Here is a 27102-nt window from a genome sequence, read left to right as displayed (position 1 = left end):
ACCTCTCCAGGGCCACCCTGTGAGTCAGCCAGTGGTGAGTGCCCATCCTCTCTTTTCCTGGGGGGCTCTCCTGTGGTTCTGTGTGGCTGGGAGGTGCTGGGGCTGTGCTTTTTTCTGCTTGTCCTGCAGGGAGCAGGATGGACAGTGGTGGCACAGCTCCCCAGGTTCATGCCCTGTCTGCCCTGCTTTGGTGGTACCAGGGCTGAGAGCAGTTTCTGTGGGCCCCGTGGCTGCCCCTGGCTGATGCCAGGGCACAGGGGTGAGAGGGGGACACGGGTAAATGGGCTCCCAACCACCCAGGCAGCTCTGGGTGGCACCCCCAGTCCAGCACCAGGGTAGTTTCACCACGGGTTTTATTCCTTGTGTAGTGGTAAATACTTGGGAAATTCCCATGTGCGTGACCCCCTGTAGCTCCACTGCCTGCCTCCACCAGCCCACTGGCACCACCCCAAGGGCTTGGAGAACGGGGAGAGGCTGGAGAGGCCTCCACGAGCAGCAGCAGCTCTCCACCTGCCCCGGCTTCGTGGAGCTCCCAGCCCAGCTGCTGCTGCTCCTGGGCAGGTATCAGGGAAACCCTTCCAGCCCAGGCTGCTGTGGGGATGCTGAGGCTGCAACAATGGCAAAAAAAAAAAAAAAAGCCCAGTTGATAAATGTCAAAAGAAATCCAGTAATCGGCTGAAAGCAATTTCCCGAGCTGTGGAACCGCCCTGGGCTCGCCATCTTCCTTTATTCATTTATCATGGTAAGGGCTTTGGCCAAAATACACAAAGCAGAGAAATTGTTGACATGTGGGGCCCTAGCAGAGCAAATCCTTCATCCTCCTCCCCCATCCCCGCGGCACACAAACTAACTTTTGGGGAGTTGTTTATTTAAGGAGTGCAGAGCACTTGGTGCTCTTTGAACCCAAATGCCTGGGGAGCAGGGCTGGGGCTGCCACCACCTTCCTGCTGCTGCCGCCACCACCGAGGGCTCCTGCTGCCCTCGGGAAGTACCTGCTCACGGCCAGGAGCCGAGCTGTGTCATGAGCTCGGGACCTGCTCTGCTTGCACCTCCTGCAGCTCCTCAGCTGCGCTGCCAGAGACTCACAGGCCTTTTGTAGATGGCTGGGGAGGCAGATGCTGCTTTTGGGAAGTTCCTGCGCTGGTTTTAGGTCTTCTCAGTCCTGCTAAAGCAGCTGTGCTGACAGCACTGGTTTCAGTTCTCTCCCCACAGAGGGCCTGCCCACCCTGTGCTGAGCTCCCTCAGCCCTTCCCACCCTGCTGCCCTGGCATGGGGCAAATGCTTTGGAACACATGAGCCAAGGGAACACACCGACCAGGACCTGGCTGTCGTGAGGCTGCTGCTCCACACCTCATTTTGACTTTATTTCAAGCAGAAATAAATGCTGAGGTTTGCAGCAGGACGGGCAGGTTCCTCTCGTGGGTGGCCCTGGCTCCAGGGGGCTGAAGGTGTGGGGCAAAGATGGGGCACAAAGTGAGCAGGGCAGTCCTCCCTCTGTGCCTCCAGCATTTCCAGTTCTCCTTCCTGGTATTTTATTTTTGATCTCAGTTCATCCAGTTCTGTTCCCACCTGGATAAAGGACAGCAAGGAGAGCTCCCCTCCCTCCAGCACAGCCCAAGGCAGGCCATGGGAGCAGCCAAGGCACAGAGCTGCCCCTGCCCACCCCCGAGGCTGCTGGCCCCGGGCAGGGCTGGGTGCTGGGGCTGTGGCAGTCCATTCCTGCTCCAGGGCAGCTGGGATGATGTTTATGATGTTTCTGACAATTGGGATGGTGTTTATCCAAGCAGCTCCTTGGTCTTTGCTGCCAGCAGCTTGTCCATCTCTGCAGCAGCCTCATCTGCCATTTGCTGGATCTGTGGCAAGACAGTTCAAATCAGAGCTCTGTGTGAGGTGGTGCCACAGTTTAGAGGGAAAGGAGCGACCAAAGCACCCTCTGGAACAAAGCTTCAAGGGCCAGCAGAACCCCAGTGGTGCTGGGGCAGTAAGTGGCTCTTCCTGGGGGTTCCCACTGCCCTCGGGGAGTCTGTGCCAGCGTGGGGGCACACAGCCAGGGTGTGAGAGCAGGGGCTGGCCCAAGGCTCTGAAAAGAGAGGCCCACACAAACTGAGCTGCACAAGTGGCTTGGTGAGGTTTAACAGAGAGCCTCAGGGCAGACACAGAGCTGCTGGGGCTGGCACCAGGGAAGGGGGGCTGTCACCTCTGGCAGCACTACAGGAACTCACAGGTGATGTCAGTGCCAGGAATTCACACATCATGTAACAATCCGTTCATCTCTTGTGAAAAGGAATAAAGTGGTGATTGCTCAAGCCCTGCCCCGGGATCAGCTCTCTTGGCAACGAGGGATGGACATGGCCAGTGTCCATGGCAAAAGGGATGAAACAGGCAGGTAAAGACTGGAGCACACTGTGAGTTATGCACTGCTTCCACGGGATTAACATCTGCTTGTCCACAAGGCCTGACAAATACCCCTGCTCATAGTGGAAAATCTGGGTACAAGAAAAGAATTCCACTGGAGATGTTGCCTCCACCAATGCAGAGCAGCATCTGTGTGCTCTGGGAGAGAGGCTTCCCAACAGGATTTGGTTACAATGGCATGGCCATTTTTCCTGCTTGCACAAACCCTCTGTATATCGATGTTTATTTTTGTGAGCACACACAGAACTGTCCCAGAGCATTTGCAATGTATCTAACTTTAGCTGTTAATAAACAAACAGCTAGGAAGTAATGGCCTGCCTTCAGAGGCATCAATTCAGCAGAACACTTAGGCTTGTGCCTGAGTTTATGCCCAAGTAATTGACTTTAGTGACATCTGCTCTTAGGGAATTAGGCATGTGCTTAAGTATTTTCCTGAATTGGAGCCAAAACCTCTGAACAGAGAGAATCTTGCAAGCCTTCTCATCAATAACAACTGCAGCAATGCTCAGTGACACATCTGCAGTGGCCAGGCATGGCATGACTGGTGGTACAGCCATGGTCACCACAGCCATGGTCACTCCCTAAATTCTGCTGGTTTGTGCAGATCCTCGTAGTACAAAAGCTTTTGGGGAATTCTTTTTCCCTGTGTCAGCTTACAATGGCTCATATCCTAAATCTGCCTTTGAGATTGAAGTCCCAAATCTCACAAAGAAAAAGCAGGTACAAATGTCATTGCCAGCTCCAGAAATTCAGCCCAGGGCTGTCCATTGCCCCTCAGTGCTGGGGATTTGTCAGCAAGGGCTGGGACAAACCACTGAGCTGTGGGACACCAAAATATGGCAGAAGGAAAGAAAAATTACCTGCTTTTCTAGCAGAAAGATGGTATCTTCTGACACTTTGTTCTTGGACTTCTTCACTTGGGTGATGCTTTTGCTTCTCACCTTTCTCAGGGCCTCTTTGGACTTGTTGGTGGACTGCTTGGCCAGCTTGGCCAGGCTCTCCCTGTGCTCCCTCGTGACCCTGGGAGAGAGAGGAGAGGAAAAACACCAAAAGGAAAAGCAGCGTCATGTGTAGCACAGCCAGACTGATTTTCTGTGAAGGACTCTGGGTAAATGAGTGATCCTCTCCAACTGGTGCTGCCCTGCTCAGGGACACACTAAAGCTGCTGGTCTTAGATGGAGCTGGCTCTGTGTGGAGACACTGTCTCAGGGCAGAGGGACTGAGCAGCTCAGTACATGTTTTTACTCTGCTTTGATCCACCTGAGAAAATCTGCCAGCTCTGCACAGCATTCCAAGGAAGCAGCCTTGAACCTAGAAGGGAACATTTCCAGCTCAGCCCTAAGCTGGGGATCTTGGACTGAAATCTTGCTTTATAGCTCTCGCTGCAGTGCCTGAAAGTCATCTTGAAATGTTCAGACTTTCCTTGCTTCCTGCTGCCAAAGCATGTGTGGGAAAGAGGAAAAATCCAGCTCCAGACTTGAAAGATCAAGTGAAAAGTGTCATCCTAAAAAGCACAAAACTGCAAAGCCAGGAGGAAATGTCTGCTCCTGAAACTGGGGTTTGCCTCCCTGCAGCTGAAGAGCCTGAATTATGTACCTGGAAGCTGATGAGCTTATCTCTCACTCAATCTCATTCCAGCTCACCATGACCAGGATTTCCCACCAAGACGATATGAACACCTGGGCTGACAAGAGGATGCTGCTGGGCATGGTAAGCCACAGGTAACTCAGACCAGGAGAACTTCTGGTGAACCGTCCCCCTGATGTGGAGCCAGTTACTGCTGTGGTGTCACCAAAAAATGCACAACTTTCTATCCCAAACTAAAAACTAGTGATGAGTGGGTCTGGAATAAAAGGCTCAGGAATGGCTGATGTCCCCTCAGCTCGGGTCATGCCCCAGCACCTACAGCTGACCACTGTCAACTGCTAGTGCTTAACATGAATATTTTAATTATTTTCATAGCTCTTGGAGTTTCCAGACTGCCTGGAGAACGAAAAACCCTGATGCACTCCCTGGGACTCACTAGCAGGAGAATGCGTGGGGGTGATACTGCAAAATAAACATTTCACAGGAGTATTTAGAAATTGGCTGCAGCAGCCTGGGTCACCAAAACCCTGGGGCCAGGACTCTTTCCACAGAGAGCTCAGGAAATGTGGGGTGAGGGTGCCTGGGCTCTGCCCCTCAGCGGGTGTGGGTTAGGGGGGGCTCTGGGGCACAGCTGGACCCTCAGCCTGTCCCCACAGCCAGGTCTCTGGCAGCCATCCCCATTTCACAGTGCCAGAGGGAAGAGGTTTCCCAGAAGCAGTTAGTATTTACAGGAACTCAGGATGGCCAGGAAAGCTGGCAGACCCAGAGAGCCAACCCAGGGCACCCCGGCCTGTCCCCTCCCTGTGGGGGGAGCTGGCCAGGGAACGTCACATGGAACCTCAGAACACCCTGGGCTGGAAGAGCCCAACTCCTGCCCCTGCACAGGACAGCCTCAAAATCCCACCCAGTGCCTGAGAGTGCTGTCCAAAGGCTCCTGGAGCTCGGGCAGCCCTGGGGCTGTGCCCATTCCCTGGGGAGCCTGGGCATGGCCCCACCACCCTCTGGGGGAAGAACCTTGCCCTGAGCTCCAGGCTGGGTTAGGCAGGAGGCTTCTGGTCAGCACAGGCTGCAGCCTGGCCCCAGTGCCTGAGCAGGAGGCAGCAGGGATCCCTCCCTGTGCTTCCCCTGCAGCCCAGCACTGATCTCTCTGGGCTTCTCACACCCAACCTCCCCAGGCAGAGCCCCTGCATGCCCAGAGCCCCCAGCACCAGCTCACAGGCACAGCTCAGCCTCAGGGCACCTTCTCAGGCAGCTTTTTAGGGGAAGTGGGGAGTCAGTGCTGGCTGCTCAGCCTGCAGGAGGGGCTGGGGGGCTCTGCCATCCCCTGCTGGGTGGGAGGGAGCAGCTCCGGGCTGTGCCGAGGGTATCTCCCCTGCCCGGGGCTGCCGAGCCTTGAAGGAAATGTTTTTGTTTATGCAGCACTGCCAGATTTCCTCTGCTTCTTGGCACGGGGTCACAGCTTTCATGCCTCCTTGTCTGTCTTTATTAACACCAATTTCTTTTTATCACCGCGCAGCGCCGGGGAGTTTCTCAGCGGGTTTTATGTTCCAGCCAGACTGTGTGCAAATTCTCAGCAATGCTACCAATAATGCCAGAAACAGACACTTTTCCAAGCAGATGCTGTTTCTGGTTAAGGAATCCATCAACACGAGCCAGGCCCCAGGTTTCTAAGGACAGTTGTTTTAATCCTGCCCCGAGATCCGGGACTTTTAAGCTGTTCTTAGGCATGTTTGCTTTTCTGTCTAGTAACCATTGTCCCTACCCCCTCTTAAAGCCAAAACAAAGTGTGAAGTGAACTTGGGGAAAGGGGGTCAGGTGGGGAATGAGGACAAGCTCCCAGCCAGCTGCCCTGCCCTGCAGCCCACGGAGCAGGGTCAATCCCTGCCATTCCCCCAGGGACAGCCTCGTCCTGCCTGGCCCAGGGCAAAGCCTGGTGAGTGACATGTCAGGGGGGGGTCACATCTTTATTTCTGAGGAATATCTTTATTTCTGCCTCCCCCAGCACCGCAGCCCTCGAGGTCCCACCCCTGAGTGTGGCAGAGCAGACCCTCAGAGAGGACAACCCAGCTGAGCTCAGCACAAGGCGAGTCTCTGGGTAAGAGTGGTTCCCGTACCTCCAGCACCAGGAATTTCCTGTGAAGGAGAGGGATCAGTTCAAGGAAAGCAGGCTAAACTAAACACTCTGCATTCATAACTGCAGATAAACACAGGCTGCAACATTTATTGCTCAATAAAACACAGGGGAGAGGCTCCTGATGATGAGCAGGAGCGGCTCAGAACAGCTTTGGGGTGTTTTCAAGTGAGGTTTTTTGGTCATTTCTCCCCATAGTAGGTATCTTTGCTTATTTCTTAAAGGGCAAAGGGAAAAAAAAGGTTCACAATGAGTCATTAAACTTTCAAATGAGTCATCTGGCTTTCAGTAAAGCATGTGTAAAAATATTACTGATTTACAAACAATATCCAGTGTAACACAATAGGTCCAAAAAAGATGAATCTAAAAATGAGGCAATACCATAAAAGACACAAGGTCAGGTCAAATTCGGCCAAGAGATCAACCAATACAAACGTTCCCATGGATGGTTTTCTTTCTTTTTTTTTTTCCTCTTTTTTTTTTTTTGTAATTTTTATTTTTAAACCTTCAGAGGTTACTTTTTATACAAATAAATATTGCCTATGCAGTGCTAGCCACACAAACAGAATGCCTTGGGGAGCAGAGGGATCCTGGCAGGCAGCAGAAGTAAACACCAACAACACGAGTGTATTTTTTCTGCTAAAACTGCATTGCAAAAACTAAACTGAGAGAATAAATACTGAAAAGCAAACTCCATTTTTTAATGCTCTGTTGAAACATTCTGGAGCACAGCTGGACCTGCACAAGGCAAAATATGGCACATGTGTGTCCAGCTGACAGGTCAGACTGAGGAGTGGTTACAATAGCAGGTAAGGACAATTTGGATTTGGTTTCATTTTTACTGAAATGAAAGAACCAAAGTCTGCAGAACCAATATGAATATTGTCTCTTCCTTTCTGATTTGTTGCTTATTTTGCACACCTGATGTAAGTCTGCAATTTCACTGCATCTGTCACACATTCCTTCATGAACTGCTGGAAATAATGCAAAGCTTTTAAAAAAATTGTTAAAATTAAACGAGGGATATTAATTATCTTTACCCTGCCTTTTCCATCAGGGGGTTTTAAAAGGCTGGAACTGTTTGTCTTTTTGGTGAGTGGCTGACAGTCCCACAGCCCCAGCCATGGAGCTGGAGAGCAGAAGGGCCTGGAGTGCCAGCCAGGGCAGATCCACAGGGCACAGCTCCCAGAATCCTCAACTCAGGACTTCCCAGCAGCCAGGAAGGGACCAAGAGCTGCATCCCTGACACGGGAGGGGAACACAGGAGCACAGAGGCAGAGCTTCCCTGGGAAGAGAAGCCTTGTTTTCGCTCTGCAGCACCGCGGAAGATGGTGACAGACCGTGCACATTTGTTTAAAAACACAGTATTCGGTTAAAGCTCGGGATTTGCAGTTTTGGAGTTTCCTCCCCTGCAATTCGTATTCAAGGATGACCCAAGTGCCCATTAACAATCAAACCACTGTGCAGCAACCCGGGAGCCTCAGCAATTACAAAGATAATGGTGCCCTCCTCCTCCTCTGCCTCCTCTCCTGAGGAATGGGGGAAGGGCAGGGAGCACAGGGAAGGAAAATCAGCAAATAGAATGATAATGTCACAGCCTCTCACCGACGGCAACGGAAAGCTGCAATTAGACTTCTCTGATCAAAATGCTGGGTAAAATTCCACAGAATGTTTAAAGGAGATTTACAGCACAAGAAATACCTGGTTCATCTTTACCAAGGAGACACCTGCTTGTGCAAGGGGTTTGTGCACGCCCTGGGTGGGAGCTGTCTGTCTTCACCACGGTGGGAAACCTTGCCCAGCCACACCTGCCCAGGCTATTCAGATGCTCCAGAAGGTCTGAGCACCCACAGGAGCTGATGAATTTTCCTTGTGCCACCCAGCCCTGTGACAGGCTCTGTGTGTGTGAGCCTGTGGAGCTGCTGGGAGATGGCTCATCTCATCTGAGTGGAGCCCCACTCCCAGGCAGAGCCAGGATCACTTCTGCTGATCCAAAATGCAGCATGGATGCAGCAGCACCTCCTGCCTTGTCCAAGGTCTGTGTTGGGTGAGGAAAGTGATGCTCAGCCCTTGCCCAGGGGCAACCTGCTTTTCCAGCCCCATACCCAATTTTCCAGACAGCCTCCAGTTACACACTGTGCATTACACAAAAGAGTGAGCAGCTGTTTTGTCAAAGCTATAAATTTCCTTCCTCTCACTTTCATCAGTTCCTTTTAGTGCTCTGTGCAGCAAGGTGCTGCTCTCCCCTAACACCACTGCTTCAGCACTGCTGTTCTGTGCTGGTGTAACTGCAGGAATTTTGAGCAGGGCAGCAAAGAATCCACCCCTGAATTAAAGCAATGCAGTTTCAAAAGCTTTCAGCTCTCTCTTTCAAAGTGCTGCAGCCAGCCAGGACCAAGCCTCTTCTGCAGGGGGAAGATGAAAAATAAGACCAATCACCAGATGCCAAGATGTGGTGACAGAGCTCAGACACTCCCAAGAGGTTTCACAAGACCCTTCTAAGGGCTCGGATTTTTTCCTGAACCCAAACTACAGCTCTTTGGAAAGCAGCTGCATGGGGATACGCAGCAATCGTGCATGTTTACCCTCTGAAGGGCACTCGCTGCAGTGCTCTGTGCTGTCCTGCATGATGCAGAGCTCGGGCATGGGTACTCACTTGGGGACTGGCACCCGAATCACCGTCCCGTCCACCTCGGGGTTCAGGTTCATGCCACTCTCCCTTATGGCCTTTGCAGCTGCAGCTGTGCTCTGTAAAACAGATCAAAAGGTAAAGGGAATTAGGAAATAATCATTCCCATATGCCAGAACTCTGTCAATAGTTGGCAATCCATCTCCATGGGACATGGAAACATTTACTTGTGTTACCAGTGCGATCAGGAAGTTACATTGGTGCAGAGAGCTTTGATCAGACCGAGTGGGAAACTACGGCCGCTGGTCCCGGGGTAAGGGGGGCACCCAGGGAGGAGAGGGAAGGGAAGCAGCAACAAAGGAAAACTGTTTTGCTTCTTTGAAACTATTTGAATGGTTTGAGGCAACGCAGAGCGAAACCACAATAAATTCCCAAGGCAGGGCCTGACTGTGGCAAAGGAGATGAAAGATTCTGAGCATTTGAAAATTCCACTCGAATGTTTCCCCCTAGAAATCACCCCGTGCCAATTCTGAAACCCTAACGAGCTTAACCACTTCAGCACCACAAGCTGACCACAGGACACCTCCCAAAGCTCCCCTGCCGCTGGCTGGCACCCGGCTGTGTCTGGAAGGTGGGGTGGCAGGTTTGCTTGGTGACTGCACCCCCATCACAAGGTGTGAAGGCACCTCTGCACAGTGCCAGGCTTTGGGGTTAAAGCAGAGTTTGGCCAAGAACACCCACAGGGCTCTGCCAGGTCATCTCACTCTTGACTCTGCCAAGCCCCAGGAGTTTTTTTCCTGCGACACTCACATTTCCTACCAGGCACAATGCTATTTCTGATACTCTTTGCCATCATTAGCTTTAGCCCCAGGCTGCTGCAGTATTTATGTAGCTCAGACTGTATTTATAAAGCTCAGCTTTTGCCAACTGAGGCACAAACTGAAGCTCTGCAGATTTGTTCAGGTCCCTCACGTGTGCCATCACTGAATGAAATGAATGCTCTGCTGGTGTTCTGCAGGAGACAACTGCTGTCCCCTGAAACTTCAAGGGCAGAGCAAATGCAACCAAAATGATCTCAGCACGTTAGGAATGTCAATGTGTTATTCCATGGACAGCGCCTGGTCTGCAGGAAAGAAATGCTCAGTAAAAACTGTGTTGTTTAACATAGAAGAAGAGGAAAGTAGTGAGAGAAGAGAAAATATTGCAATGTTGCTTCCATCCTCTTGTAGCCTGTGAAATAAATAACTATTTAAAACCCCAGTGTTGTTTGGTTTTATAACTCTTGGGAAGACAGACTTTGGCTCTGCAACTTCTTTTCTATGATTATTTTATTTCTCAGACTCTTCGGGCAATTTCATTTTCTTCTCAGTGTCATGAACTACTGGCTGCATGCTGTAAATAACGACATCAAGTGACCATGTCTCTAATGCTTTTAGTCCAACCTATCACAAGACAGGTGTGGGTATAAAGCAACTGCAGTGAGAGGAATGTTCAAGTGGTCCTTTAGCACAGAAAGCAAACGTAGGCAATGCTACCTGGAGGATATTTAATTTCTCACATGCCCATTCCTCAGCCTGAGCTCCTGCCTGGACATGGGACAAGCCACGGAGGGACTTCCCTGGCCCTCTCAGCACCGAGGCTCTGCAGGACCCCGCTGACGAGGGGCCTCCATTCTTCAGGGCCTTTATACGCACTCTAAGAAACACTCAGGCATCAAGGGCCTGGCACTGACCTCCTCTGAGACTTTGCTGACTTAATTAATTGGGGAAAGCCTTTGCAAAATAAATAGAGATAAGGCCTGGCACAGCTCCAGCCCGGAGCAGGATGAATCGTGAACCCCGTGCTGGCTGGGCCCTGCTGCAGGGCCCCCCAGGGCTTCAGCTGAGCTGGGTTTGGACTGGCTGCCTCCTTCAGGGGCAGGTCTAAGGCTCCTGCAGAAAATGAGAAGAACTTGTCTCTCACAGATAAACCAGAGCCCCTAATTCGGGTTATGGCCTGGAGGTGCTGCCAGGGGAGGAGCTGGCCAAGCTCAGCAGTGCCCAAGTCGAGCTCTGTGACAGCACTCAGCATGAGCCAGCTCAGTCCCACCAGGGGAGCTGTTCAGAAGGTCACAGGCTCCATCACAGCTTCTCTCATGAACTCTCAGGGATCTCAGAAGCCCTGGTAATATATAATCAAATTTCAGATGAAGTCCCCAGCACAAATTCCAACTGCACGTCTGGTTCTGTGCACGGCCACGTCTTGAGAAGGAACTGAGATGAATACAAGAGGGCTGATACAGCACTGCAGCCATGTGTGCAGTTCAGGTGAGTGTGTGTGCTCAGACTGCTCATAAATGCATGGGAAATGGGGAAGGCTGGAAGGGCACAGGGAGTCCAGGCATCTGGTCCATGGTGCTTCGTGCTGTTTTGCAGACCCAACTGAGGGAAAGCGCCTGCAAAGCAAACCCCTGTAACTGTGGCACTCCTTGGATACAACCCTGAGAGCAACCACAGCCCTCAGTAACTCTCCCCTGACCCTGTGCTGCTGCAGGTGAGCTGCTCTGGGAGCCACGTGGGGCTGGGGAGCTGCTGTCAGCAGCAAAATCCCCTTCTGCTCAGTGTCAGCTCCAAGTGACACAGCCCAGCCCCAGCCCGCAGCCCTGCCACGTCTGACTGATTTTGTCTAAGTGCTCCTTCGCTCAGCACCAACCTGTTTGTTCCCGTGGCAATTGTCTCCCCTCCCCACGTGTCCTCACCTCTGGAAAACTGGTCATGTTCACTATCAAGAGCTGCGGTGACTTCTGAGAGATCTGCCCCAGCTGGTTCAGCGGAAACTTCCCATCTTTTGTCATCACAGTTATGTGATCCAGGGCCCCTCAAAAGAACCAAACACAGGGAGCTTCAGCGGGGCAAAGCACTGTGCAGGGATGCTGGAGAAAAACGGGTCCACATTGTCCCACTTCCCTTGTGCCATGCAAAATGCAGAGGTTACAAAGGGAAAAACGGTGTTTATTCAGACTTCAGGTGCTGTTTGTGTGCAGGCATCCCCTGGGTATTCACAAGTTAAATATTTCAAAGCTGCTCTAAAGCACAAAAACACGAAAACAAAACTCTTGTTTGTTTTTGCTACTGGAATAGGAAAACTAAGCAGGATTGTCAAGAATTAAAGGGAAATGGTTATTTTTATTTAATTCTTACAACTTAAAGAAAATCAAAATGTTGCTATAAAAATCAAGACAAATATTGTCTTTACCTTAGCAGCGCTATCTTAAACTCCTCTATTTTTTTCCAGGCCCCCAGAGGGGTGCTGTACACTGCCCAATTTAAAGTATTCTATTTCTCCCTGAGCTACCCTTAATCTGCTCTCTGTTTTCTGCTGCAAAATGTTAACAGGCCAAAAGGCACATGGGACAGGAGGCACTTTATCAGTGCAATTTAAAAAAATACCTATGGTTAAAATAAATAGTTAAGAGACTGAGCTACACTTCCCAGCTCCATTAAAGACAGAAGTGCCCCTGCCAGAGCTGGGGTGGTGAACGATTCAAATTTGGTCATTGTTTAATGTTAAATTTTATCCCTGAAACTTGATACTCTTACAAATGTCCCGGGTGTTATAGTAACTGCAGCTTAGGCAAACATATCCACATTTCATCCCAAAACACGGAATCCATGAAGGAGGCTTGTGCAGGTTACTCCCCACAAAGATGCACAGCAGGAAGAAGTTTGTATATGCCAGACACCAGCCCAATGGCAATTTCCAAAAGGATCATTTAATGGCAATTGGATTTTTCCTGCCCTCCTGCACCATTAGCTGACAACCTGCTTCTTCATCACATCTGCAAACAGTTCAGTTAGACACTTTTGACATCTCCCACTTAAAAAAGCTATTTCCAGGAAGCTATTAACAAAAATGGATCCTTCCTGGTCAAGCTCAGGGTGAAGAAAGCCTCTAGCTGGGATGTCAGTGTTGTAGGAATTGGATAACTCCAGGAAAAGAAAATTGATTTTGAAAAAATCTGAGTTGTCCACGACTAGGATTTGTATCCTGATTTACAGGCTGCAGAGCATCACACAAAGAAGTTACCAACCTGGTGAGGTTCTGACACTGAGATTTCTGCTGAAATCTTCTTTCAGAGCTTCGATGACTGCCTGCATATCTTCACTGGTTTCCTCCAAATTGATAATATCCTCAACCAGGGCAGCACTGATATTCACTTTGGCTTGACTCTGCCCTTTACCTTTAGCTGCAGATTACACAGAGGATTAGTTTCTATTTCTGACAAGTTAGTTAGAAAGTAGAAAGAAGATATTAAAGTCGTGGTCAGATTTGGAATCAAGTCTAAGATAAACTGAAGTAAAACCAAAACAACTGTATTTTAATGACTAAAGAGCTCACCACTTGAGCACATCGGCCAAAATAAATAAATATATTAAGAATATTTATAAGTATTGAAAGAGAGGTTGCAAAACCGTGAAGGAAGCTGCCGTTTGTACCTTTTTTGGTAGCCAGCTGCCTGCTCAGCAGCACCTGCTGGACACACTGCCCGCAGCCCTCCAGGAGCGGGGCCGGGCAGCCCCCGGGAGCCCGGGGCAGCCGCCGGGCCACGGCGAGGGAGGAGCGGAGCAGCAGGGCCGGGAGGGGCCGGAGGCAGCCCAGCGCCAGAGCCATGGCTCACAGCTTCACAGCTCCCCTCTGGAGCACCTGCAGGAGAGAAAGGCGGCTGGGCAGCTCGGGGGCTGAGCCCGAACGGAGCCGGGGCTCGGCGGCGGCTGCGGGGGCACGGCGGCAGCTCGGTGATGCGGGCGGCAGCTTCGGGGGCCTGCCGGGGCCACCGGGCAAATGCAGCGAGAAGGGCTCGGTGGCTGCCAGCCCGTGCCCGCCGTGTCACCGTGGCCTCGGCACATCTGTCCAGATGTGCCCGCGACACAAACCCACGGCTGCCGAGCAGCAGCAGCTCCCCCCGGTACCGGCTGCGCGCACATCAGCGGGGCTGAGGCTTGCATTTCTGCCTCGGAGCTCTGACAGCCCCGCATCCACGGGGGTCATCGCAGTTCGGGGCTCCGGGCACGTACAGCCGCTGCGGGAACACGCGCGGGACTCGGGGCCCGCGGAGCCGGCGGGGCGGGCGGGGAACTGCCGCTGGCGGCCACCGGGGAAAGCGGCCCTCCCTGCGCGGAGACGCGCGACCCCTGCGCCCGGTCCCGATCCCGGTCCCGATCCCGATCTCGGTCCCGGTCCCGGGCAGGTGCGCACAGGCCCCGCCCACCGCCCCGCCCACCCAGCCCCCGCCCTTGCTCCTGGCCCCGCCCACGCCGCTGCCGCTGCTCAGGACGGCCCGGGCCGCTGGCCCCGGTGCCCCGTGGAAAGCCGCGCCGAGGACCGGAGATCGCGGCCGGCGATCGGGAATCGGGGGCCGGGATCGGAGCCCGGGGCCGGCGAAGGGGAGGGGAAGGCAGGCGGGGGAGGGCGGGCGCCGCCGCCTCGCTCACCGTAGCGCAGCCGTGCGCGGCCCGGAGAGCGTCATCGGCCGCGCCGCTGAGTGACGTCCAGAGCGGCGCCGAGGGCGGGGCGAGGCCTGCGCGGGGACGGAGCGAGCGGCGCGGGCCGGCCGCCCTCAGCGCCATGGAGCCGGGCCGCCAGGCGCTGCCGCTGGAGAACGCCTCCATCCTGTCCGAGGGCGCGCTGCAGGACGGGCACCGCCTCTGGATCGGCAACCTGGACCCCAAGATCACCGAGTGAGTGACCGCGGAACACCCCCCCCGGCACCGCCCCCGCAGCGGCACCGCCCCGGACGGGGCCTTGTTCCCGCGGCGCACCGAGCCCTCCCGGCGGCGCCCATCGCCCCTCCCCGGCCCCGGCAGCGCCCAGGCCGGCCGGCAGCCCGAGCAGTGCCCGGCCTCCGGTGCCAGCGGCTCTGCGGGTGCTGGCGGTGCCCCCGCGGCTGGCGGGCGGCTCAGGCGGGTGCAGCTCTCCAGCTCTGCCTGTGTCCCGCAGCAGCGGGGCTGTCGCCCCCAGGAGCAGATTTGCACTCTGAGGGGCATCCCGTGCCTGCCGGGTGCTGCGGGCAGGAATCGCTGTGTGTGTGTGTGTGAGTGTCTGTGTGTGTCTGTGTGTCTGTGTGTCTGTCTGTCTGTCTGTGTGCGCGGGGTCCTCCCCGAGCCGAGGGGCTCAGGCTGCGAACAGCCCCCCCTGAGGCAGCGCTCGGGCTGGGAGCCCAGGGGCTGGAAACATCCCTGTTCTGCAAACTGGGAAATGTAGAATATCGGGCTGGAGGCTCTGGGTGGCGGCGCTACAAACAGCGGTGAAGCAAGGCACAGCCCTGGAAGTTGTCCCCAGAGTGGCTGGGGTCTGTGAGGAATGAAGGTGGGCAGGGCAGAGCTGACGGGCAGGCATCTGTGTCAAACAACAGCTCTGGTTTGGGATTTTGCTGTGAGGTTAGAGGAGAGTGGCTGCAGCCGTGGGTGGTGAGGAGGTGGGACTGGCTGCTGTGTGGGTAAATGCACGAATCAAACCTGTGTGTGAGCATTTCACGTTTTCTCCAGGCTGTGGATAATTATCTCCTGCACAAGCATAACATTTGAACAGCTAAATTGTCAAGGGAATGTGATGTGCTGTCCAATATTTGGATAGGGTGCTGTGAAATCACTAGGTTGTATAAAAAGAAAAGCAAACCAAAACAATTTGAGCTTTACACACTCACAACAAACAAGCATTTTTGATTAACTATTGTGTATGCCTGTCGTGGAATACTTTTTCTTCCTGGTTCTTTTTGTGTGTGCAGGTGCTGGGGTTTATTCTGAGTGTGGTGCATCTGAGCAGAGCAGCTCCCTAATAGCCTCTAAATGGAGTCATTAATGCTTTGTGATTTCAGCCATTCAGCTTTGGGAGGTTTCTGCATTAATTACCTCTTCCATCCCACAGCTCTGTTCCTGTGGTTTGTCCACAGTCACTGACCACGTGAAATCAGATACAGGAATTCTTGAGTGTTGTTTGCTGGCTCCTCAGGGATTCGGGAGCTGGCTTAGGGTGAGGGCAGGAGTGCAGGGTGTGAGTGCATTGGATCCTTCACTGCCCAGGGGGATCCTCAGTGCTGCTAAAGGCCCTTTCAGGGCAGGTTGTTCCTTTTAGTCTTGGCCAGATAAGTAATAGGTTTATGTGGCAGAGTTTACTGTTTTCATCACTTGGATGAAGGGAGTTTGGTGGTTTCTCAAACCTAGAGTGCTTCCATGCTCCTAAATGTTTAAAGCTTGCCCAGTGATGAGTGGCAGTGCTTGTTGCTTATTTCAGGCTTTATAATTCTGTGTCTTGCTTTTGTGTTTTGCTTTAAAATGGCTCTTCTCTCCTGCAAATGATGATGTGTCTCCATTTCCTTGTGAATAAAAGAAGAGGAAGCTCCTTTTAGCACATTGCCAGTGTAAAGAAAGTGTGTGGTCAGTAAATTTCTATAAATCATCTTGACCCTTATTCTCTCATGCTAAGGGCTTACATCTCTAGTTCTAGTAGTTCCTCTGAATTATTCCTGGGGAGGTTACTACTCACATGGCTAAATCAAACTCCTGAAAATGAAATGTTTCTGCATTTGCTGCTTTTATCTGTTTTTCAAAGAGCTGCCTTTGTTATTTCTATGTTGGATTTGTTTAAGGCAGGGTAAGGTTGATTGAGTTGTTGGCAGAGTTAATAAGTGGTTGTGACACCCTCGAGCAGAAACGAGATCAGAAAGTCTTGAATCAATCCAAGACTTCCATTTAAAGAGCAAACCAGAGCTGCAGTCAAGTGCTGGGGAGTTAATAGGTAATGTACACATTGGAGCATGAGCTGCAGGAGCAGCATTTATAAATGTAGGGCTGCCCACAGATTACAGCCTGGGAGCTGATGCTTTTGGGAGGTTGTTGCACACACGGAGTGCCTGTGACTCAGCTGGGGGTGCTGGCATGCGCTGGGTTATGGTGGCTCTTCAGCTGGGCATTCCTCCCTGCTGCCGGTGGTTGTGGGTGATTCTTTTATCCAGCACCCTTGAAGCATTGTCTGCCTGGTGCAGGTGCTGTTGGGAGTCTCCTGCTGGAAGGAGGAAGCTGGCACCAGGGGACCTCACAGCTGCTTGTGACATAGGACGGTGTCTCCAGGCACTCTGGGAGCCGTGAGGTCTCTGCCACGAGGTCTGCGTGAGGACAGCAGCAGGTGGTTCCTCGTGGTTTGGTGTCACCACCACCATTTGTGCCCCAGTGTGTGGCTCAGCCATGTGCTCTCATCACCCCTCAGTGCTCCCACCCCTGGGCAAAGCCACTCACTTCAGTTCTTCCTCTGTGTGGCAGGTGGGCTAGGATTGCCTCCTCTGCCCATTCCTGCTCCTAGAGCTGCCTGACACTTGGCAGCTTTTTGGCCGGGCAGAGATTTCATTTTCAGCTCTCTGGTTCACTCTCTGCTTTTCGCAGCCTTTCAATGCCCATTCATTTTCCACGGGTCTGAAGTAGCGGGTGTCGAACTTCCTCAGCTGCCGTGCTGCTTGTCGAGGATCCCATCTCGATGAGTCTCACCTAGAAAACAATGTGTGCACAAGCTGTTGTCACAGCCCCCCGCTGGCAGCTCCCAGTGGGGCAGAATTCCTGCAATAATAGTTTTAGCATGTGGCCCGGTCCCCGCGCGGGGTCCTTGGGACAGCATTGTTCAGAGGAAGCCTTGCCTGCGTCTGAATAGCGCTGGGGGTGCCAGGAGGAAGAGAGGAGGAAAGGGAAACGGGGGAGCTGCAGGTTTGTCTCGCATCCACATCAGATGACAGGAAGGGGAGATGGAGGCTGGCCGCGGATCCGCGCCGGGGCCGCGGCGGTGCCAACGCTGCCAAGCTCTGCGTGACCCACCTTGTTGCCATAGTAAAGCTTTCTACATCTTCTCACCTTTTTTTTTTTTTTAATTAGGACTTCAGGTTTTCCATGACAGTCGTTTTCTTCCGTACCTCTTGGCCTGAAGAAGTACTTGTCAAGTTACTGTTAGTGCCCTCAGTGTTTTAACAATTACAGACCATAATCACAGCCTCAGACATTAATTAGACAGGATTTCTGAGCTGCTCCACGGAGAGGAGGTGATTTCTGAGCTGCTCCAAGGAGAGGAGGTGATTTCTGAGCTGCTCCACGGAGAGGAGGGGATTTCTGAGCTGCTCCAAGGAGAGGAGGTGATTTCTGAGCTGCTCCACGGAGAGGAGGTGACCTGCAGTTGTAAAATTGCAGGCACGGTTGGAAAAAGGGTTCTAAACAAAATAGATGACAGAAGTTACTTCTAGGCTGTTGATGAAAATTGTTTTTGAGGAGCAACTATCACCTCACTGCTAAGAAGGTATTATTTGAATGCAGATGCTCTCAGGAAAAAATAAAAAATAAAAACACCCTCTAAAGAGTTACTTTTGGCAAGGCAGCTGCAGGGTGTTTTAGTGCAGAACTCAGGGAGAATCCTCCTTGCCCTTCCCCTGCCTCAGTAATGGCCAGAAGGGGAGCAGCATCCTGGTGTAAGGACTTTATTTCCATGCTGCTGAAATTCCGAGGGCTTTTTGGAGCAGTATGTTCACAGAAACAAACCTGAGGTGCGTTGACACATTTTGGAGGCTCTGGAAGTCCAGCATGTGGAGTTTTTTTATACATCATGTCTCCAAAGTCAGTGTTTTCACTTGTAATCTGTGTCTGCTTTTTGGAAGTGTGAGGTGGTGAAATTTGGCTACTGTGTAATCAGCTCCTTCTCTTTGCCCTGCTCTTTCCAGTTCCCCTTGCTCCCAGAGCAGTTTGAGAGCTCTCAGGTATTGCAAAGGATGTAGGAAGCCTTCTGTAATCAATGACAATGTGTGTGTTCCCCTGGGGGGTAACTTGGCCCTCCTGCACTGCTCGTCTGTGCACACGCTGCACCTTCACCTCTTTAAAAGTGCACATCCTGAATGTCCACTGTGACCCATCCTGTGGGATGACTCACATTCCTGGAACTTTCTTGCTGGCTTCTGAAGCTTAACAAAGGGCTCAGGCTCTTTTCAGACATCCTATCAGGCTTTATTAGGAAAAATGTTGTCTGCCCTTCCCATCTGGACAGTGCCTGGTGCACTTGGCTGCCTTGGGCCACTACTGGCCGTTCATGTCTGGACACGGGAGGCTTCCTCTGGTGCCTGGGGTTATCCTGGTGGGCTCTCTGAGCACTGAGTGCTCCCTCAAACACTGACAATTGGGCTTGGGTTGTGTGGCTTGCTAACAAACACTCTACAGCTGCTCGGGAGATGAGTCCTGGCTAGGACACCCTTATTAAACACTTAAATAATTCTTCAGTGTCAATGATGGGGTCAGGCAGTGAAGGAGCAGTAAGTGTCACTTTTCTCCTAGGTCAGCCAGTGTTGTTAAACACTTCAATCCCAGGGAACCAAAAAAAGCTGCAGAGAACTCTCAGGATTAGATGTGGCCTGTACAGCATATGTGCTCCTTGTTTTTAGCTGCTCAGTGCACCAGATACTAAGCAGACAGATTGACTCTAGCTTTCCCCAGTCTTATTGGAAACAGCACACTCCCCACTGGATGGCAGGAAGATAATTGGCTAAAAAAGTGTCTGACTTCCATGAACATGTCACTGAAGAGCTGTCTGAGCCAGAAGCACTGGCACATTTAGGCTGGATGATACTGAGGCCTGGCTGGTGCCTTTTTTTGTTGAGGCCTGCTGGCAATTCCTGGTTGCAGGTTGTTCTGTTTATTCTTCTGTCATCCTGCATTCCCCATCTTTTCCAGGCAGGTGTCTGTGTGCCCTGGGGTGTCCTTGCCAGAGCACAGGGCAGGGGTGGGTTTGTTCTGGGAGAGGGAGGGCAGCAGGAGGAGCAGGGTCCTGAGGGATGCAGCTGCTGTGGGCTCAGAGTGCTTGAGCTGGGACAGGGGTGCAGGGGAAGAGCTTCAGGTGGTCACATCAGGGCTGGAGAGGGGGAGACAGGAGGACTATGCTTAAAAGTAGGAGTGATTTAGTGAGGCAGGAGGCAAAGCCCTCCCAAACGCCTTGGGAGCCATTGCATAATTGTCCAAAAGGCAGCTATTAATAGATCTCTGTGCCCTTCAGCTGGCACTGCTGGGAGGAAACTTTGTGCCTTGGGGCTTTGGAAAGTCACTGGTAGTGCTGCTCAGAGCTCTGGATGCTGAAGGGGTGCTGCACAGGGCACCCACCTCTGCAGGGATTTGGGAATGTGTGTGTGACAGCTGAGTGTGAGCTCTGTGTGTGTCAGGGGTTCCTCTGCATCTCCTCACTGTCATAAATGTTTTCTCTTCCCTTCAGATACCACCTCCTCAAACTCCTTCAGAAGTTTGGCAAAGTAAAGCAATTTGACTTTCTCTTCCACAAGTCTGGTGCTCTGGAAGGGCAGCCCAGGGGTTACTGTTTTGTCAACTTTGAAACCAAACAGGTAAGTTGCTTATTATCTAAAGTTCTGATATAAATTACTAATTTCTCTCACTTTTTTTTAATGCTAATTCAAAACTGCAACAGGAAAGGTTAAATTCAGTACTTTGTCTACACAAACCCACAGATTCTAACAGCTCTGCTCTGTCACAGCCGCTTTGTGACTGCTCCTGGAAGTAGCATAGTGATTTTCTTTCTCCTCTGCTGTCTTCTCCTGAATCCTGCTTTTTAGTGCAAACCAGAAAGGGCCAGTTCTTTGGTGATAAGGAAGTCAGAAGAGCCCTAACTCTGTGCATCTAGAAAATTATTGACAGCCAGGTGGAGCAGCAAGGCAGATAAAGTCTGGTTCCTGGGACTCTTTGAGAGGTGTCCCTGCACTGGGATACAGTGGGATCAACTTTCTGCGCTGTCAGTGAGCTGTACTTACAGTAGGCTGAATAACAAAGCAAAAAGGGCTCTTTCCATGTGAGTGGGTTTGGCTGAAGGCTTGGTTTGTTTATGGAGCTGTCTTCCTGTGCAGGAAGCAGAGAAGGCGATCCAGTGTCTCAATGGGAAGCTGGCCCTTTCCAAGAAACTGGTGGTGCGGTGGGCGCACGCACAAGTCAAGGTAAGCTGCCTGCTGGAAGGAAGAATTGCTTGTGGTTTGCAGAACTGCAAGGCTTTAGTAATGAAGCCTTCTTATCAAGGCAGTCTTGGCCTGGCAAAATAATTTCAGTCTGTTCTAGGAAATAAGTCGGGGAGTTGATGTTTCCAATCTGCAGCTTCTGTCTACCCAAGCTGTGCTGGGTTAGCTGTGAGTGAGGACAGGCCCTTTAACCTGGGCTTCTTTGGGAGGGGGTTTCTGCTCAGAGCAGTGTGAACAGATTACTTCTCTAAATGCCCATGTTTTAACTTTTCCCAAACTTGGTGAGTAATTGGCTGGAAGTTTGAATCCTTCCCTTTGTGGTTTTTTTGCACAGGAGAGGTATGGAAATTCCCAATTACCGGTTGCTGTGTTACTGGGTTCCACTTCTGAAAGCACTTATGTGGCAGCAGCTCTAATTAGTTTTGACTTTAAAGTAACATACTCTGCATCTAAGCTAAATATCCTTTTATTCCTTGCTCCGTCACATAAACAATCAAGTTTTTAAGATTGACTTAGGCAGTTCCTTCTGGAACATCCATATTTTAATTTTTTAAAATTCTTGTCTTGTTCCTCCTACAGTTATTTACTATCTTGTATTTGATAAAGCAATTTATTTTTAATAACTTTCTTTGCAGATAGGCAGATTTTGGGGGAGGCAGAGAGGAGATGCTTGTTGCTGTTTTCCTTTGGGTAGTTTTCTTTTAGTTGATTATCCTCCCAGCTGATTTCTGCTTTGTCTTATCAAGTGTATTACTGCATCTGTTTTGGATGCTTAAAAAAACCAAACCAGGTATCTTCATTAAAGGAGACCACATTGTTTTAGTTACTGACTTCAAGGGCTCTTGTCAGCACATCCGAGCTTGTGCGAGTCCAGTCTCCATTTTCTGTATCTGTGGAGCTGCTGCAGTGCCACGTGCTTCCGGATGCCTGAGGAGGGATCAGGCCACGCGAGGAGTCTGAGCTGGAGGAGTGAGTGTCTGCCCAGCTGCTCCCGGGGCTGGGGAGGAACACGCATAAATAATCACCCTGCTTCACATGGCATTTTCCAGTCCCTGAATGGAAAGACTTAACAGCACAAAACTTTGGCTCGTCGTAGCGAGAGTTTGTTTTAGGCAAGAGCAGCACGGTGCTGAGCAGCTCGGGATGAGCGGCCAAGGCGCAGCAGACGCTGTCGGTTTGAGCAGCCCTGCTGAAAAACAAACCTGACTCTGTGCCAAGTGAAATAAGGAAGCAGAACGCTGCAAATAGTTCAGGAGGCCCGTTGCCCACAGAGATGACAGACTCACAAGCTGCCTTCTACAGAAAGGAGGGGGTTCCTCACTGATTTTTTTTTCTTTTTTTTTCCCATCTGCCCAATTCTGTGCAGTTGAGTGCTTGGGTTACCTTCTGGCTCTGCACATAAAGAGCACAGCAAACAGTGCAGTAGTTACCTTCAAGTTTACCATCTGTGCTTCCTGCCTTGTGTAGAGGGGAACAAGAAGTGACAGGATAAGGTTTAAGGATCCACAGTACAATGCACATAACTGTTCAGTATCCAGCCTGCATTCCATGTTGGTACTAACCAAATATTGTGGTTGGGATTTGTTTCAGCGTTTGGCCACCAAAATCTTCCCTAGCAAAAGCTCCACAAAACCTGAGGCGATGTTAATCCAGCTTTAAAGTCCATCTGTGGGAAATGTTTCTTTGTTCCTAATTGCAGCTGACTCAGTCCTTGGTCTCTTGCTTGCAGAGATATGATCACAATAAAAATGAGAAGATCCTCCCAATCAGTCTGGAGCCATCTTCCAGCACGGAGCCACCCCAGTCCAACCTAAGGTAGGAGCTGGGTTGGGTGAGAGGTGACCCAGCTGTGGGACTGGCAGGGGACCAACTTCTTCCATTTCAGTAAGAGTTAGAGCTGCTGGCATTATTTGTGTTAAAAATCTAGCATGGCAAAAAAGCTGGTTTTGAAAGGGCAGTGCCTGTGAAGTCGCTCACTTGATGCAGGACACTTCAGACTGGAAGTTGATTTCTAATGCAAAGCCAGTGGGTAGTAGGAAGGGTATGAGGTGAGATGGGGAGTTGGGAATGGAAAGCACTCCAACTCCTTTGGCCAGAATTTCGTGTGAATTGGGTTTTTACTGGACTAATTTGGTTCAGCAAAATGTTTATGAGCAAGAAGTTCCACAATAGTGGCAGAAGATTAAAACAAAGTCACGGGTAGTACTTCACATAAAACTTTTTTTTTTTTTTTTTTTTTTTTTTTGCCTGTAGGTCTTGTCTGTGGGAAGTGGTTAAATTCTCCAACCACTGCACTTACCTGAAGCACATAGCTGCTTTGCTTATTCACAGTTTGTTTGTGTGGCTTTCCTCTGTGTTCTGTCAGCGGAGCCCTGTGAGGAACCAGGACCAGATTAATGTACTTGCCCAGAGATAAAATGAGCTTGTCATTCAGAAGTAACGGGCTAGGAAGGAAGGAGCAGAGGGGTTGGAGTCATGCAGATTGTTAACTGCATCAGTGGCACAGAGGGGTTGTTGTAGTGAGGATGGATGGTGCAAGAAGCTGTAGCGGGGAAGGGAACATTCCTCCCCGTCCGTACCCAGTGGAGGATAGTGAATAACAAAAGTCCTAGGAATTCGGGGTGTAACCTAGGATAGCTTCTCCCTTTGGGATAAACCCTGCTAATGCTGAAATAATGTTTCTTCCTGACCTAATTAGAGTCTGGGGTTTTCCCATCCCGAGCGGGCTGTAGCTGGGAGGAAGTCTGGCTTTCATTTCTCTGCTGTTCCCAGCAGCCTGCTCCGAGCTCTGCTCTGCTGCACATGCTCAGAGCTCCTGAAATGACATCATTTCACATGGAGTAGGAAGCCTTGCCGTGTTCTTGTCTCACTCCGTGTCCTCAAGAGAGCACTGGATAGGTGCAGGGGCCGTTATTTTGGGGTGCTGAGGTGTCTCTTGGGGGAGCAGACCCGTGCAGAGGTTGAAATGCAGCAGTGTGGGCTCTGGGCAGTGCATTCCTGCCTCGCTGTGCATGCAGCAGTGGGGGCTGCCTGGCCCCTCCTTGTGCAGGGAGGATTCTCATGTCAGCAGAATCTCTGGATTTCTGTAGTTGGGTTTCATGCTAAGATCAAGCTCAATTTCCCTTCTGCTCTTTCTCTTTCCAGTGTCAGTGCAAAAATAAAGGCCATTGAAGCCAAGCTGAAAATGATGGCAGAAAATCCAGACGCAGAATATCCTGCAGCACCTGTTTACTCTTACTTCAAACCACCTGATAAGAAAAGGACTGCTCCTTACTCCAGAGCTGCCTGGAAATCCAGAAGATGATGCTTATGAGTGGATGATGGTAGCAAGAAACACTGCTTTGTATGCCTGGAGTCCTCCAATGCTTTTGTACTTTTGTAGAGTGGGAAGGACAATGCCACCTGAGCAGGGCACGGCCAGCACAGCCCTCTGTCACACCTGAGGGGCTGCACGTTCCTGCCTGTGCAGCTCACAGCTGAAGGCTGTTCAGAGAAATAGGTTCCCTTCAAAGCCTCTGATGAACACACAGGCAACCTCTCGTTAGTGTGCATTCATTAGCCAGATTAGAAACAGTAACCAGCGTTCGGAGTAAAGCACATCCAAAAATACTCCATTTAACTGATTACTTTTTAAAGGATTTTTGAAAATGTATTCCAATTCATGTTTTAATGGAAGGGGAAGCACTTGGTTTTGATTAACGTGCTGTAGTTATAATGGAAAAACTTTTTCATCTCAATAAAGCTCATTTTAAATAGATCTTGCAACACCTTTAGTAACTGTGTATGCAATATTTTAAATGCACCGAGGCCAATTGATGTTGCATTTTGATTTGCACACTCCACAATGTTATTTTATGACATGGTAATGACACAGCACAGGTATTTTCAGTGTCATTTAGGATGTAGGTGTGTGCCTGCCTGTAGGAATTAGTGTATTTACACACCACTGAGGTCTGTGCTGTGCCCTGAGCTTTGGCATTTGTGTTCAGTGATCCCTGATGCAGCACGTTTTCCCCCTAAATGTCTGCAAAATAGAAATCCGAGGAAAAAACTTTTTCTGGCAGCATTTTCTCCTTTGTGCACGCAGTGCTGTGACTGTGTGTGCCAGGAGGATGTCAGAGAGCTCATGTGCTCAGGTCCTGGTGACAGTGGTCTGATCTTCCCTCCCCAGTCCTGGCAGACCTCATGGGTCACTCTTGAGCTGCTCCCCCCAAGCTGGTTAATGGTGGTCTCAAACAGGAGGAGGAAAACAATTCGGAAACAGCCCCAGTTTGTGCAGGCAGGAGTCGCTCAGTGGCACAGCCCAGGGAGGTTTGTATTCCTGCAGCAGCAGCACACCTCCCTCCAGGCAGAGCTGGCTTCCTGCTGCCGAACCGAGCACCTGGAACGGAGCCGTGCCTGTCTGTGGTGGAGGATTGTTGAAAGCCTCAATTGTTCTGAAGTAGGTCTCATGCTGTTAATGTTTGTTTCCTGGTTTTTGGGTACCTGAGTAGAGGGAAAAGTATTCTTGGGAGTTTGTACCCCTCTGAATGTGAGTGACACCCGTTTGCATTCCTCTGTGAACAGCCTGTGTTTGTTCCTGCCTGCTCTAACATTTGTAGCTTTCCGGGTCTGTATCTGCGTTGTTTAGAGCAGCTCTGAGTTCTGTTCCCATTGGGAAGATACCTGAAGATACCTGGCTTCAAATGGGTGTGTGGCTGTGCTCCCCTCAGAAACATCCTTTGATATTTATTTGTATTTAAATACAATTTGTTGAAATTCTTACAGCTCTAAATAAACATTTAAAATGCATGTTTTCCTCCAGGAAAGCCGAGGGTGGTGAGCAGGAAGTGAGTGAGGGTGGTAAATGCTTGGCATCAGCCGAAGTCCACTGACAGAACCCGGGCACAATAGCATCAGTCTTTTTTTTTTTAATTATTTCTTTGCCCTGCCGTGGTCGCTAACAGAAGTGCCTTGTGTGGCCAGCTCAGACCTGGGGGAGCTTTATTGCAGGTCTGTGCTTGCACTGGTCACTGCTGCCGCCGGCCCGGCAGGCGCTGGTGCTGCCTGCGCTTCCCGGGAACGCTGCAGCTCCCCGGGGCCCCGACAGCACAGCCAGCCCAGAGTTCCTCACCCTGGAGCTGGGAGGAGGGAAATGCTCAGAAACGGGGTTCTTTTTTTCATGAGCATCAACCCCAGGACTTTGCATAAGACCGGCGTAAAAGAGATTTGAAGAGCGCCGGGGAGCGCGGCATCGCTGCGGCCGGAGCCGTGAGTAGGGAGGGAGGCAGCTGGTGGTGGGAAGCAGAGCTGGGCTTGGTGCCTGGCTCCTGTGAAGGGGAATTGGGTTTCTCACCTCCAGCCTGCACTCCTGTCCTCTGAGGGGTTCCTGCTTCCCCTGTATTTCCAGCAAACCCCTGGGAGCAGGGTGGGTTACTGAGGGCAATGTTCACCGTGGCCACAGTGTGGGTTTTTCCGTGGTATTTGAACCATTCTGCCTGCGGTGACAGTCCCTCGCTTGGGACAGCACAGAATCTTCACTCTGGGAGCACAGAACATTCCCAACCCCAAATTCTGGGATTCTGGCCGAGCTGCTGCTTGACACGCTGCCACCTTGTTGCTGCCTCGTACAAACTCCAGGGCTGGAGGAGGGAGCACATGGGGGTGAGGACAGGGGTGGGCTCGGGGCTGATACCTGTCAGCTGCAGTGCTTTGCCTTCCCCAGTCACTGCCCAGGCCCTGATCCTGGTGCAAGATGCACGTGTGAGATCTGCCTGCTCTCAGCAGGCAGTGAGAGCTGGAGACTGACCCTGCAGAGCCAAGACTTATTCCGAGGGCTGGAGAAGAGCTGAAGCTGGGCTGGAGTCACCCCATTCCTGAGCCTGCTCTGGCGTTGCAGGGTCTGGAGAGCTGGGTCTGTAATCGTGAGAGCAGCACAAGCATCTGCTTGGCTGCGTGGTACCGAGCCATGGCTGCCAAGCCCAGCATCGCTCTGGGGATGCAAACAAACCCCACACGGCCCTGCCTCGGCCGCTGCTGCGTGGGGGGACAGACAGCTATCGTGGCTGCGTCCATGAAAACTCCTACGTCTTTCTCCTGGAGCAGCCAGAGCTAATTCAGACCCCACCAGTGAGAACGAAGGGTTTAAATTGTCCTTTCTCAGCATCTCGCCTCTGCACTTGTCTGTGTCCCCCTGCACGCGGGCTCTGTGGAGCTGGGGACAGGGGAGGACAAGCTGGCAGGCCTTGGGTTCCGTTTCCTGGGGGTTTCTCGGGCTTTCCTGCAACCTCGATGTTTAAACCTAATGCCTTGTATTTATTCTAAAATGGCTTTCATCTGATTTCCCTCTCGGTT

The 27102-nt window shown here is 51.4% G+C and overlaps 2 protein-coding genes across 2 annotated transcripts; one reads left to right on the top strand and one right to left on the bottom strand.

The window, feature by feature from the left end:
* Positions 1 to 1324: 1324 nt before the first annotated feature.
* On the bottom strand, positions 1325 to 14352 carry MRRF (mitochondrial ribosome recycling factor). Its single transcript, XM_038156425.1, has 7 exons — positions 14234 to 14352; positions 13238 to 13445; positions 12832 to 12987; positions 11500 to 11618; positions 8790 to 8881; positions 3276 to 3435; positions 1325 to 1853 (listed from the first exon to the last, which is right to left on the bottom strand). Exons 2-7 carry the CDS (start codon positions 13410 to 13412, stop codon positions 1776 to 1778), a joined length of 780 nt encoding a protein of 259 aa, XP_038012353.1. The 5' UTR covers positions 13413 to 13445; positions 14234 to 14352; the 3' UTR covers positions 1325 to 1775.
* On the top strand, positions 14010 to 24526 carry RBM18 (RNA binding motif protein 18). The gene is made up of 5 exons (XM_038156426.1): positions 14010 to 14479; positions 20022 to 20148; positions 20665 to 20751; positions 22499 to 22584; positions 23914 to 24526. The coding sequence occupies exons 1-5, from the start codon at positions 14367 to 14369 to the stop codon at positions 24071 to 24073; spliced, it is 573 nt and encodes a 190-aa protein (XP_038012354.1). The 5' UTR covers positions 14010 to 14366; the 3' UTR covers positions 24074 to 24526.
* The last annotated feature ends 2576 nt before the right edge of the window (positions 24527 to 27102 follow it).

Source organism: Motacilla alba, chromosome 17, assembly GCF_015832195.1.
Source record: "Motacilla alba alba isolate MOTALB_02 chromosome 17, Motacilla_alba_V1.0_pri, whole genome shotgun sequence".
In the NCBI taxonomy this organism is placed as follows: domain Eukaryota; kingdom Metazoa; phylum Chordata; class Aves; order Passeriformes; family Motacillidae; genus Motacilla; species Motacilla alba.
This window is presented reverse-complemented; position numbering and strand designations above follow the sequence as displayed.

Bases quoted from the DNA above. Each gene is read 5' to 3' on its own strand.
- MRRF (XM_038156425.1), bottom strand. From the start codon at position 13,412: ATGGCTCTGGCGCTGGGCTGCCTCCGGCCCCTCCCGGCCCTGCTGCTC. The intron at 8,882-11,499 runs GTGAGGACACGT...TCTGTTTTACAG, and splicing joins ACATGACCAGTTTTCCAGAG to AGCACAGCTGCAGCTGCAAA. The intron at 1,854-3,275 runs GTAATTTTTCTT...GTCTTGCCACAG, and splicing joins TCTTTCTGCTAGAAAAGCAG to ATCCAGCAAATGGCAGATGA.
- RBM18 (XM_038156426.1), top strand. From the start codon at position 14,367: ATGGAGCCGGGCCGCCAGGCGCTGCCGCTGGAGAACGCCTCCATCCTG. The intron at 14,480-20,021 runs GTGAGTGACCGC...TCTTCCCTTCAG, and splicing joins CTGGACCCCAAGATCACCGA to ATACCACCTCCTCAAACTCC. The intron at 20,149-20,664 runs GTAAGTTGCTTA...CTTCCTGTGCAG, and splicing joins TCAACTTTGAAACCAAACAG to GAAGCAGAGAAGGCGATCCA.